Genomic DNA, 13,871 nt, shown 5'->3' with positions numbered 1-13,871 from the left:
GTATTAAAAGATCTGCAGATTTCAGACCTTCTCTTGGAAGGACAAGCACTAAAAAGCTCACTTTCAAAGATGATTCTTGGCCTTCCTGTTGAATTTAGGGGAAGGGGAAAGTAAGAATTCCACCCCTCTTCAGCGAGATCATGAAGATCCACTTTCCAGTGTCCTTTGAACTCAAAATTTGTTTTGCTACCACAGAATCCTGAAATGAGAGATTAAAAGGGAACCCAAGTCTGCAGTTTTCAGAGGAAGGGAAGAAGAAAGAAAATTCAGTCCATTTAATATGGTCTCATTCTGCTGAGAACAATTTTCCCAGCAGCCACAGAGGCATAGATCTTTGCATTATTTCTGCTTTTTCTAGCTGGTCCATATCTGATTGTTCCCCTTTTCTTCTTTTTCCTAATTGCAGACTTCAAAATTCCGTGGCCTTGGAACTCCTTTTTGCTTTGTTATGCCCACACACACACACACCCTCCCTGGAAGTCGAAATATACATGGTTCTGATTCCACAAATGTGTGAATCTGTGGCACTTTGCATTCTTCTTTAATAAAACGAATCGTCGTTTTCAAAGACCTCATTATGGTCTGACTCTCTCAGGTTATAGGATATGAGGCTTTCATAAGCACCCAGGGTTCAACATTGGAAGTTCCCTCATATTCTCCTATGTGCTTGGTGTGTATGCATGCGATATGCATGCCCTTGCACATTAAATCATTTTTCTTAACTTCGAAGCAAGCACAGAAATATGCTGCCAGCGTGACGACTGCCAGCTCAGACCATCCAAAAGTTGCAAAGATTGGCGAAGCGGAAAGTGGCACAGCGAGTTCTGTCCACACTCGGTGCCTGAACAGAGGGCACTTGCAACCACGAGGAAGTCCAAACCACACGCTCTTTAGCTTCTCCTTCAGAGGCTCTGGAAGGAGCACATTCCACAGCCGGGGGTCCCACAGGCCTTTCACCTCTGCATACAAATTCACTTATATATTTATTAAAAGCTCTCGTATACTGTTCCATCAGCTATACTTCTCTGAACGGTATACAACAACAAGAAAGACCATATAAAAAGTCACATAATAATTCTGATGTCAGATAAAACATAAAACAGTGCATCCATCCAAATGCAATACAGAACAACCATTAACAGATAAATAATTATACATATCATAATAATTAATCCACATCAGCACCAACAACAATATAAATAAAACCAGTATAAAATGATCATATTTAACTATTAAAATACTGGGAAAGCAAAAAGGTTTTAGCCTGGTGCCAAACTGTATAAAGGGTTGGACCCAGGCACACCTGGCTACACATTTGGGGTGCCACGGCCAAGAAGGCCCTGCCCCTCGTGCCCACCTTTTAAAGGTGGCTCACGGAGAAAGACCTCTGTGGATGATCTTAAGGTCCAGGCAGGTATATGGGAGAGCCTCTGCAGGCAATCTTAGCCTCCCAAAGGCTGTTAAATAAGCAGGGAGGTCTTCGAGAGACTGGCAAGCTGACAGCCAGCTCCTCAGCCAGTCAGGGCTGGAAAGGTTACCCTGAACCCCATAAACACCCTGTAAAGCCATTGGGGTAAACTGGCCCCAATACCAAGCACTGGTCGCTAGTCTTGCTGCCACTTTCTGCATCTGCTGAGGATTCCAGAGACTCTTCCGGGCAGCTTCTCACACCACATTGAAACACACCTGCAAAGAACCAGGCATATTGTAGACATTTTGAAACCAGGAGGAGGAAGGAAAGCTGCTTGGAGGGGGCAATTCGGAACTGAGAAACATCAGAGGAAGAAAAGGACATTCCTGGGGTGAAGGGAAGGAGACCAATCCGATTTCAGAGTTGTGCAGCTGTGTGGCTCCGGGTCAACACCACGTTCCTCTGTTTAGCAACAACACAGAGCCATGTGGAAAAACTAAGCCAGGATCTCGACACACTCGGTTGCTGCAGATTAATAGCTACCATTTTTTTCCCTTTGTCTATAACTAGAGCTGAGTAATGGATGAAAAATATTAGTCCATGCTCAGATTTGTCTGTAATTTATAATGAATGGATAGGAAAATCACAGTCTCCTAGAATCATAGAGTCAGAAGGGGCCGGGAAGGCCACTGGGTTCAACCCCCTGCTGTTGCTGAACACCACGTTGCACCATCCCACTCAGATGACCGTCCAGTTTCAGCTTGGATGTCTCTATCATGGGAGAGGCCATAACCTCTCCAGGCAACTGGTCCCACTGACAGTGAGGAAACTTCCTGATGTCCATCCCGAATCTGGGTTGTCGCAACTTGACTTGATTATTCCGTGTCCTACACTCTAGCGTGAGCGAGAAGAGCTCTTGACCTTCCTCTTTGTGACAGCTTTTGAGGTAGTTATAGCATGTCCCCCCTCACTCTTCCCTTCCCAAGGCTGAACATGCCCAGCTCTCTGTCTCTCCTCATAGGACAGTGTTTCCAAACCCTGGATCATTTTTGTTGCCCTCCGCTGGACCCTTTCTAATTTACCTGCATCTTTCTCAAACCTTGGTGCCCAGAACTGGACCCAGTATTCTAGATGCTCCGCTAACACTAAATGAATTTCATGTAACTTGAGAAGACATTTTCTAGAAAGCAACCACACAAACCAGACTGAAGTAAAGTCACCACCAGAGGTCGCCTGCACCATGCCTGCAGGCCAGAAGCCCCGTTGCTTCCCGGTTGCCTCCTGACCCTTCTCTGTCCAAGCAGAGGCACACCGAGGAGCTATGCCCGTTTTTCCAAGCTGTTCCTGCATCCAGCCACAACATGCTAGGTGGTTCACCTGCACTTGAGAATCTCACAGTGACACCACCTGTTCCTCTTTACTGCAGTAGAACATATGAATTGACATTGCCCCATGCCAGGCCAACTAGCTCAATCATGCCTGAGGGATGCAGAGAGGTCTTTCCCAGTCTCATCTGGAAACACCGAGGACAGAATTAGAGATCCTCGGAGTACGTGCTTTACTCTGAACTTACCACTGGAGCAGAATGGCTTGGCTTCCTCAAAGCCCTGCTCCTAGGCAGGTCTCGCTTGATGCCTCACTAAGTCCTTTGCCGGAAAGCCTTGCTGGGAGGAGGGAATGTGGCCTCTGAGCCTCGGGGTGGAAACATTGAATTCTGGATCTTCCAGAATCACGGTCTCTGCAAATTAGATTCATATTAGAGTTGGAAGGGGCCAGGAAGTCCACTGGGTCCAACCCCCTGCCCCAAGTTCAAACATCCCTCTCAGACGGCTGTCCAACTGCCTCTTGACTTCCGCCAGTGCAGGATAGTCCAAAACCTCCCCAGGTCATTCGTCCCATTGTCATACTGCTCTAACAGGAAGTTCTTCCTGATGTCCAGCCACCATCTGGCTCTCTCAGGCATGGGCCATTATTCTGTGTCCTGCACTCTAGATGATCGAGAAGAGAGCCTGGCCCTCCTCTTTCGAGCACTTGGAGAGTGTTATCCTATCTCCCCTTGCTCTTCTTTTCAAGGCTAAACAAGGACAGCTCTTTCATAGGGCAGTGTTTCCAGTCCTGGATCATCCTTGCGGCCTTCCTCCGAACCTTTTTCGGAGGGCGACATCCTTCTTCATGTGTGGTGCCCAGACCTGGACACAGCATCCATGATGCAGCCTAACCAATGCTGAGTAGTGAACCAGTATTTCATGCATTTGCATTATTATCACTTAGTTCTAGGCTGCAGTAGTCCATCTGAGTTCATATGTCCCAAATGTTCAGTCACACCCACCATGCTAGGCAGGAGTTAGTCAAGAGAGATGGTAGCAAGTCTTCAAAGGATGGAATTCCCTGGCTTGCGAAGTATAGGTAATCATCCACACTTGGAGAATTGCATTATCAGAAGCGCATTAATCATATTTGTAATCACAGCTTCTCCCCGCTTGAAGCTTTCTCTAGTTTCAAAATGGCTGCCAAGCCAAGCATTCAGATAGCAGGACTTGAGCAATCAACCAGATGCGTATCTTGGCAAGTTTCTTGGCTTTGGATTCCGGACCTGTGAGAAACAGGCACCAACCCTTGTGCCAGCAAAATGTCACAGCCTTCCCCTGCTCTTTGAAATGCAGAACTAAAATTCTTCCAGATGAATAAAATCCATCTAACCCTAGTCCTTGGACTTCTCCGCATTTGTTCTGTTACAACCAGTGTGGAATGCCAATAAATTTACTGCCAATGCCAATGGTACACTGGCAGTGTGTTTAGGGTCTTGGTCTCATAGAACCTTCACCCTTGTCTGAGGTCCCCAGCAAAGCAAAACAAGCTTTCCTTTAGAATTACTCTGTATTTGATTCCATACATCTTGTGAATTTGCACAATGTCAGTGACAGCTGAACCAAGAAAGGGGTTGTAGTAACAACATTCATCACCCCAACCTTCTGAGGTCATTCACATACACTCTGCAAGCACCAAAGAAAGCACTGAGATAGCAGAAATTTGGGACAAAATGAAAAGTATTGACAAATGATTGTCAAAGTATTAATGAATGACAATCTAGGTCCGAACCTCCTCTTCCACAATTATCCTGCGTTTCATCAATCTTTTGAAGTGCACACCTTTAAAGTTTTAATTCTACCCAACTGCAAGTCTTAAACGTCAGCCATTTAAGCTTTACCTTCCCAGAACAACCAAGTACAAGAAGGGTAAATATGGTATAGCTTTAAAAAACCACACACACAATGATATTTCTGAAGTACAGCTGAGGCCACAATATTAATTTATTGATTTAAGTAAGTATAACAAAAACAACCCATGAGGGGAAAAGTTGGAATTCTGCTGATGTGTTCACTGAGGGGATGTTTCGGCTTTTATTCTTCAGTTTCACCCGGCTTGCGGATATCATCAATCTTCAGAATCATTCTGACCATTTGCGTGGCCAGAGAGATCTGTTGCTTCTTGCCAATTAAAGTTTCTATGACGTGTTGTTCCTTCATATCTGCCGAAAGAGGAAATACTTGACTATATTGCATCCACTCGGAATAAAAACAGATCTCATCACATTTCTGGAGGACACACAAATAAATTGGCGGGGGGGGGCATACAACTCTGAGATCGCCAGTTTACGTATGTGGCTGGTGTCTTAAAGAGTGTGCCATAGCTTTTAGACTAAACTTTGTACTTCTACACAGAGAATAATATTGTATAAATGTCTTTCTCTTTTGGATAACCACCATAGTTATTTGCTCAGTGGGAGGAGGAGGAGCAAGGTGCAGCAAGGCCTTATGTGCAGGCGGAAGAAGGAAGCCTCTGGCCTACACATTCCAACCGACAGTTGCCACATTCAGTCCTGGGAAGGACAGAAGGAAAACCACATGGGAAGAACTGCAGTCTCCCCCCAGAAACTTCAATAGCTCAGCATAGAGGGAGCCTTTTAATGACTCCAGCCAAGTGCCCCGGTTTTGGTGCTGAAAGCCAAGCTTAACAGCATTCCTGGATTTGTTTCTACATAACTACCCACACCAGAGAGCTCCTTTTTATGCTCCTGGACACATCTGAAAACAGTGCTTACCATTTGTCCCTTTGCGTAAGCAATCCATGCCCAGGGCAGGGTTTTCTTCTTTCACTTGCCGAGCTCGCACTGCAGCCATGGTTTGTATGGGATTCATCCCGCTGTTCTCAGCAAGGGCCATTGGAATCGCTTCGAGGGCATCTGCAAAAGCTCTCATGGCATATTGCTCCAGTGATGGGCACTAGGAGAGCAAAGAACAGAACCCAAGCATAAGGAGAGTCTCAAAGCAGTTGTGCTACAGCTTAAAGGTGTAACTGGTTATACTTTTTAAAAATCAAAATCAAATCAAATTCAGTCTGGAAAAAAATCACAAGAACCAACTGCCTACAGATTGTGGGACTCAATTCTTAACTGCATGATGCTTTGCATTTCTGCAACATTAAATTCCTTCTTATATTCTGCTACTTAAAGTACAGAAGTACACAGCTTACATTACACAAAGATTAATGACAAAAGCCAAAGAAAAATAATCTAAAATACTTTCTAGTCCTATGCATGGGCTATTCAGATGGCTGACATGACAGAATGGAAGAGTACTTCTGAACACTGGTTATTGTCACTGCAGGAAACTTGTATTTTTCATATAACCACCATCTATCATCCAATGAAACACAACCCAAATGTGGTGGCATCCTTTCCAGCAAACAATGTCCATTTTATTCTATGAACCTTTAAGGAGCTCAGGGCAACATCCAGCTCTCTACCACCAGCTGCCCGACAATGTAGTTGTGAGCAGAGGAAAACACCAGTCCAAGCGAACCCACTGAAATTCATGGCTGAGTTTTGAACTCAAATCTCTGTAGTCCAAGTCCGACATTGTACTGCATTATGGCGACTGCCTTCCGCAGTTGAAATGAGATTTTAAAAAGACTCCTTTGGATGCTTTTCCCATGAGAGTGAATGCTTGTTTTGGTTTCAAGGAAGAAACATTCACCACCTGAAAAATACTGTCACGTGATTCACCTAGGGAACAATCCACCCCATCAGCGTACAACAGCCATGAGCACTGAAGCAAGTAGGCTCTTCTCCAGAAACTGTCGGGTACAAGCGAAATTTAATCGCCACTGCAGCATCTGAGCAACTAGAGAGCATCACTTGTTTCATGGAAAACTGGCCGGTGGAACACAGCCCAATATTCACCCTCTTCTTTTAGCTTTACCTTATCCGCAGCTTCACTAACAGCCAGCGCACAGGAAACCTCAGACGCGCCCCCACCATACACGATGCGGTTGTCACGAACCAGGTTCCTTATGACACACAATGCATCGTGCAGGGACCGCTTGGCTTCTTCGATGATCTTCGGTTACAGGAAAAAACGCAGACACTCAAACCAGGATGGTAATAAGGAAATTTCCAGTGAAAGAGAAACCCCCCAAATCATTCAATATTTGAAAAGTGTACCGTGCCAGCGATATTCACTGACTAACTTGACAGACATATTCTGTCTTCTAAAGTAAAGTCTCCTAAGGCAACATATAGCAAAACCTAATAAAATGATGAAAACGTAAAAATAAACAATGAGATCCAAGAGCATATGCACCATGTAGCCTCAGGTAATTATGTATGCCTTTAGGGTCTACCTGAAAGGCTGAAATGAGGGGGACTGGCAGATTTCAGTCGGAACAGAGTTCCACAAGTGTGGGACAACCAGGAAAGCCCCATTGCTCCAGAAAAGGAACAACTACAGGACATTGTCAAAATCCATGTTCACAAGACGCATTCGCTGTATTGCACCACCAGCGATTATCCAAACTGGACAATTCCTTTAAAAGGTTGATGTGGCCACCAGCAAACACATAACAAATGTTTTGCTGAATGAAGGGTGCTCTGGTTGTGCGACAGCACATTTGAATCCACGCCACAATCTCCTCAACCAACTCTGGCCGCTGAAGTACAGCAGCTCCTCGGGAAAGGTGAAGGGAGCCCACAGCCCTTCTTTCTAATATCCAGAAAGGGAAATGAAGACTCAACATATATTTACCCAATTAATACATATTTTTCAGGTATCAGTGACAATCGAGAGATTCAAAAGTGTCCATTTTTACTCAGTGTGGGCACATTTGAGAAAGCTATCCAGAAATGTGAAGTCACAGACCTGGCTACTCAAGGTTTACTTTCAGTTGGCTAGAGAATTTCCATTGCCTCAAAATGACCTTTTTTTTCTTTTTGCAATCCTACAAATATTGTATATGAAGCACGTCCGTAGGATGTGCTCTTAATGCAAATGAAATATCCAATGGAAGAGTGCTTTTTCTGAAACTGCAACTGCAATCTCAATGTAACTACCTTAATTAAAAGAAAGAGCAACCTAATTAGAACAGCAATCCAACCCCAAAGTCTCAAATGCTTTGCCACACTGAAGAATGCATTGGCACTTGTCAGAACAGTGGAATTCATATTGGGGCAAACAGTAAATCATTTAATTAGGAAGACACAATTGCTAGACAAGCTATTCAGTGAATCCATTCCACTCACCATTTTATTTCCACCTCTAATGAAGATGGTCACAGCTCTAGAATTCTGACACTGCTCAATCACCAGCATTTTGTCTCGCGTTGTTCCGAATGAGAGTTCTCTGACCACACCAGCAAAGCCCAGTTTTTCAGGTGTGAGCTCGCAGAAACGAGGAACAATGCGGCCTCCCGTTGCAATGGCAATCAACTGAAAGCAATCAGATTGAGTTATGAGGCAAGACACAATGGAAATTTGGCATACGTACGGAACAGTAAGGGATTCCGACTTACTTCTATTTCGGGGCCACCAACCCAGCGAACAGCGGGCAGCTCGTTCTGAAGCAGCAAGTGATTGGCTTCATCATCGAATCCCCACTGGCAAATGGCAAGGTTTGCCCCGGTGTCTTTGATCTACAACAACATGTGCATTTTACTTTTATCCTGCTCATCCTTTTAAAAATGTTCACAGAAGCTTATATGGAATGTGCAGTAGTCTCCTTAATGGACAGTTAATATGAACAGTTTCTTCATTTCAGAGCTAACAAACTACTCCCAGATCATGGAAGTTAATTAAAGTGCTTCCTCTGATAAAGTGGCTTCCTTCTGTGCAATGAAAAGAGGAATTCCTTCCTTCTGCTGCAGTCCCAGCAGATCCTCCAGAGCTGAAGGCTTTTGGTTTTGTTTTTTTGGTGGGGGAGGTACAGGAAAGAGTAAGAGAGTTCACCCCAAACTCTACATCACTGAATTGCCAGGCACAAGCCAGAAACGCTTACAGTAATGAAGACTCACTTAAATTTAAATTTCATTTTGGAAGCGAAGTAGGCAATATTTCATTCTAAAATGTCACTTAGTTTCCTTTTAGTGCTGACAGAAACAAGCTTGCCTACAAGAAGCTGCTAGATTCAGTACCTGCACAGTACTCTCCCTTCACCATGACTAGAAAAGGAGGACTTGTGCAACTACAGCCAATACATAAGTACATCTATAAATAAATATATACGTATCATTCTAACCTGCTTCACCATCTCCTCAAACTTCTCCTTCTCGTACTGCTGCAATGCCTTGTAGTCTTCAACAGAAGTGACATCGAGCTTATGCTTCGTTTTCGGCTTCGGAGGCTCGAATGGACAAGTCAGAATTGCAATCTTAGCATCTTTAACTTCCTGGGGGTTTGAATAATTCCATGAGAAAACAGCATGCATTAAAAATAGTTCACAAAACAAAGCAACAATAGGAGAACCCAAGACTATGAACCTCTCACCGATCAGAGAGAGTACTCACTTTAGGCATTTGTGGATGGCTAAAGTCTTTGTCCACAATCACGCCTTTGATTAGCTGCGTGTCCTCCAGTCTGCCACCCACTTTTCCTTGCACTTTGATCAGCTCAAAATCAACATCTCTGCGGTCCATATCTGCCACGGTTAGCACCGCATTTACAGCTATTTCTGCCATTTGTCTGTGGCAACGATTAATTCTAAATGCAAAAGAAAACTTCATTTCAACTCATTCAGAGACACAAAACAAAAAGAAGCAAGATCAAATGTGGGAGAAACCCAATGGCTTCTTGAAGATTCCGGGGAACCAACAAAGTGCAAAATACGTCTTGCACTGGCAAACTCACACTAGTAATAAGGCCAGTTTCCATATATAAATTCCCCACAGTATCTGAAGCAAGAGGCAGCTTGGTAACTTCGGCTCCTTTAACAGCTAGTTACCTTTTTATACAGTAATAAGAATCAGCAACCAATTTTAAGACATTCTCATTTCTCAGGACGTTTTTTAAAAAATGTGTACGTACACTTTAGAGCCCAGAGTTGTCTTTGCTGTCTGAATGAGAGGCTCAGTGTTTTCTGGATCAACTGGAAAACTGTCACTGATCTTGTCCAGGTTTTCAATGGCAATGCGAGCAGCCTGTTCATAACCATCGGCTATTCGGATGGGATGAATACCACGATCTAACAAGTGCTCTGCTTGTTCCAATAATGCACCTGCAAGGACTACAGAAGCAAAATCATAACACATCTTGGCTCTGTTTATGAAAGTTCATTTCTCCCTGCCCTGTAATTTACTTTATGCTAGATATACGCAAGAGGCATTTTAGTTCCTAAAATGAAAACCAGGCTTGCTAGTGAGTCTGCAAATATTTTTGTTAGCCCACTTGCCAACATTTGTCCAAGATCAACTGTTTAAAAAAGGCCAATTCATCCAGCTTTACCAAAACTTCATTGATTGGTAACTTAGCAGTTCATTTAACTGCTACAAGTAATTAAATAAGTAGTTATTTATAAGGGTTCTGCAGGCAAACAGAGGAAGAAAGGAGTAAGTAGGAAGCACCTACATGTGGTTAGCAGCTAACCAACAGTGCTGTACGGTACTGCATTCCACCAAAATATTTTTCAGATGTGTTACAGAAAACAAAGTTTCTTGAATTAACCAGATTTTATCAGGTAACACAAACACCCACTTTCAGTACCTTTAATATTTAAAATCTCCTAAAAGAGTCCAGCCTTACCAACAACCCCAGTGGTTCCATCCCCAATCTCATCATCCTGAGATTTCGCCAGCTCAACCATCAGCTTTGCAATCTGATGGTCCACATCCATCATATTCAAGATAGTGGCACCATCATTTGTCACCGTCACTTCACCATCCTTGTCAACCATCATTTTATCAAGGCCTGCAACAGACAGTTAAACATTTGGAAGTTTCGACAGAACCGTTCAACGCAAGAGCTGTAAATGTGTACAGCGTGAAGTGTCACTACTTACCATTGGGCCCAAGTGATGTTCTGAGTGTGTTGGCTACTGCCTTGGCTGCCAGTATGTGAGACTACAAGAAATACAAACGCAGAATCTGCATTACCACATCCTGCAAGTTCAGTATTTTCTGCTTATACAGTTTGCACCACTTACTTTAAAAGCAACAGGATCTTCTCCCATATAATCTAAACTGCTTGAATAGCACTTCTTAAGTGTCACCTCTTTTGGAACAGGTCCCCCCCTCCCGCATTCTATTCACACTAATATATACATGAAGATTTTATTTATGGCATAAAACCCGAACACTTAAGGTTCCTGCAGAATTTATAGGAACAATTTATGTCTCAAAAAATCTGGAGAATCTCGGACTATTCATTCCTAGGATGCTTTTCAAACTTCCAAACAACTGGTAATTCAAACATTTCAATACCCTGGAGAAAACATTAGCTCACACAGTGGAACAGTTCGACACAAACTCTCAATTTGCTCTGACAAGGCAGTGGCTGATGGACAAGCAGGTGCTGGGGAGGATGCATTAGGTCCGTATTAGGTCCAGAATTCCAGCTTTCAGTGGCAAAAAGTGCTTTTAGTCTAGCAGAAGTAGATTACAATTGTATGGCAACCAAATACCCCATATATCCCTCTAAAGCAAAGGACTGTAAATTTGCTTTTTTACTGGATGTGCATTTTCTGACTGGAAGGTGCCTGGAGAACCTCAACTGACAGAGCACAATCAAAATGTTTAAGATGATTTCCCCCCCAAACACCACAACATTTCAGAAAATGGGGAGAAGGCACTGATATTAGTACTAGCCTACAAATGAATGCATAGATACATCACACTGTCACATGGAGATGTCAGAATTGCCATGCCAGTGCCTGGATTGGCTTCCAGATGCATGCATCAGACTGGGAAATACTCTTTTCAGGAGCAACAAATCAAGAGCTTGACTTTGAATATCACAATAATTACAACTGACACGTCATACTGCTAATATCCAAGCCCAAGCATGCAGTTAACCCCATGCGGCAGTTTAATGCAGATTCACCATGGTGAATAAGATGGAACTTGGCACCCCTCACTTGTGTCAAGTCCAAAACACCACCACCACCCTGCATCAGAAGAGAACAAGAAAAGCTCCCCTCAGCTCCCTTCTGACTTGATGGCCTGGAAGGGCACATGGTTGGTAGTATGAAAAGCTGGGGTGGGGGGGGGTGGGGGGTGTCCTTGAGAATCAACAGGGTCTTTAGTCTTCATAGCAGAAATGCAGAACAAAACCAGAGCTGTCACCCAAATGCAGGATAAAGAATCCTGAACAACCTGCCTGTCAAGTGGTAGGCAGAACAGCATGTTGGGCATTGTTTAGACAATGGGAAAGAAAGACGAGTAACTCAAGGCTGGGGCAAAGTTGGGAAAGGAACAGAAGTATCAGGAAAATGTAAAGATAGAGCGAATAGGTAGATTGAAAAGCCCTTGTTGATGGAATGGGACCTGACGGAGAGACTAAAAAGGAGAAGAGATTTTACTAGGCACAAGGAGACAGCTGCTGAACAACTGACATCACAGGAGCCAGGAATAGGAGGGGGAAACTAGACAAAGCTTCAAGTACTAGTAATAATGGCAAATAAAACATCAGAAAGGTACCATATTAACCTGAAATTATTAAAAAGAAACACAAAACAGAACGACCTGAAAACTGATTCTTTGTCAGGTAATTCAGCATATTGTGCTTTTCAAGCCAGGCCTCTACAGTTTTCCTTAAGTTCTCTTTACAATCAAATCATCTTAAACTGGTAATGCTTCACTTTTTATAGGCCCCCTTCCATACCTCTGCAACCTGGTCTGCAGGCACTGCAGAATAAGGTGGGGGGAGAAGAAAAGGGAGCCAGTAGGTAAAGGGGAGCCCTGTCAGACAGGGATCCAGAAGGGCTCTAGGGTCCCTTCAGCCACAACACTCACAGGGTGTCTTTGCACCAGCTATTGACTCTCAGCCTCCCTCACAGGATTACAGTGAGAATAAGACTGAGGAGGATTACATAGACCACCTTGAGGGAAGAAAAACAGGATATAAATATAGCAAATAAAATAAATGACAGATAAGACAGTGCCACTTCAGACAGCTGGAAGGAAGCAAATACTAATTTTTAAAATATAAAGGCACGTGGCCCGCGAATAGGAAATCTCTGCCAGACTTCTACTTGAAAGAGTGGAAGAAGCATTAAAGATTACCTTCTCTCTCCAATCTGCAGTGGTGCAGTCTCGTGCACCTCCCCAAATTGTCTGAGAAGGAAACTCCACAGCAGGAAACACGAAAAGACATGCAAGCAACCCCCCTGCAGAGAGTGGCTGATCTCACGTGCCTTTCCTGGGCTTAAACTGCGTTTCCCTTAGCATCGTAAGAGAAATTATTATTATACTACATTTTTCGTGTAACGCAAGGCAGCTTACACAGACCAGTCTATCCTTACAACAACCCCTGAGGTAGGTTAGGCTGAGAGTGTGCGACGTCCAAGGTCAGCTTTACAGCCAAGAGGGGACCGGAACCCGGATCCCCGATACCAGGCCAGCACTTTAACCACCACGCCACCCTGGCATTTCATGTAAGGCAAGACAATACTACCGCATTCTTATTTCATGGGATTTCTGATCCTGCCGCCCCCCCCCCGCAAAGAGCCCAAAGCGGCTCATGGCGTTCCTCTGCTCGCAACAACAACCCCGTAAGGCAGGCCGGGCTGAGGAGGGACTGGTTCCGCGCCCCCCAAGGACCTTTGTGGCCGGGCGGGGCGCGGCGTTCCCGGCCGGCACTCGAATCCGCGGCGCCTGAGGGGCCGGGCCGGGCCGCAGATGGGCCCACGGAAGCCGGGGGAAGCCGCCGCCCGCCAGCCACGCCCCGTACCTTGAGGGCCTCCACCCCGGTGGAGCGGGTCTTCCGCTCCTGGTCCTTGAGGATGAGGAACGGCCGCCCGTACTCGTCGAACGCGAGAGTCCCCATGGCCGACATGATGCCGGCGACGCCTCACGAACCGCGCGGAGGCAGCAGCGGCGGCAACGAGGATCCGCGTGCGCGCGCACCGCTCTCCTCTCGTGCCTTCTCGCGAGGCCGCCCGCGCCGCGCATGCGCCGCAGCTGCCTCGCGCCAAGAATC

The 13,871-nt window shown here is 44.8% G+C and overlaps 1 protein-coding gene across 1 annotated transcript; it reads right to left on the bottom strand.

Annotated features, from left to right (window-relative positions):
* Positions 1–4,689: 4,689 nt before the first annotated feature.
* CCT5 (chaperonin containing TCP1 subunit 5) lies at positions 4,690–13,779 on the bottom strand. The gene is made up of 11 exons (XM_044442945.1): positions 13,623–13,779; positions 10,735–10,795; positions 10,479–10,643; positions 9,765–9,963; positions 9,248–9,440; positions 8,980–9,129; positions 8,258–8,377; positions 7,989–8,174; positions 6,673–6,810; positions 5,514–5,694; positions 4,690–4,940 (listed from the first exon to the last, which is right to left on the bottom strand). The coding sequence occupies exons 1-11, from the start codon at positions 13,725–13,727 to the stop codon at positions 4,813–4,815; spliced, it is 1,626 nt and encodes a 541-aa protein (XP_044298880.1). The 5' UTR covers positions 13,728–13,779; the 3' UTR covers positions 4,690–4,812.
* Positions 13,780–13,871: the final 92 nt, after the last annotated feature.

Source organism: Varanus komodoensis, unplaced genomic scaffold (assembly GCF_004798865.1).
Source record: "Varanus komodoensis strain SLA01 unplaced genomic scaffold, ASM479886v1 scaffold40, whole genome shotgun sequence".
NCBI lineage: Eukaryota > Metazoa > Chordata > Lepidosauria > Squamata > Varanidae > Varanus > Varanus komodoensis.
The sequence above is the reverse complement of the archived record's forward strand: the minus strand, read 5'-3'. Positions and strand labels throughout refer to the sequence as shown.

Bases quoted from the DNA above. Each gene is read 5' to 3' on its own strand.
- CCT5 (XM_044442945.1), bottom strand. From the start codon at position 13,727: ATGTCGGCCATGGGGACTCTCGCGTTCGACGAGTACGGGCGGCCGTTC. The intron at 9,441-9,764 runs GTACGTACACAT...TTTTGCATTTAG, and splicing joins ACAACTCTGGGCTCTAAAGT to AATTAATCGTTGCCACAGAC. The intron at 9,130-9,247 runs GTGAGTACTCTC...TCAAACCCCCAG, and splicing joins GCCATCCACAAATGCCTAAA to GAAGTTAAAGATGCTAAGAT.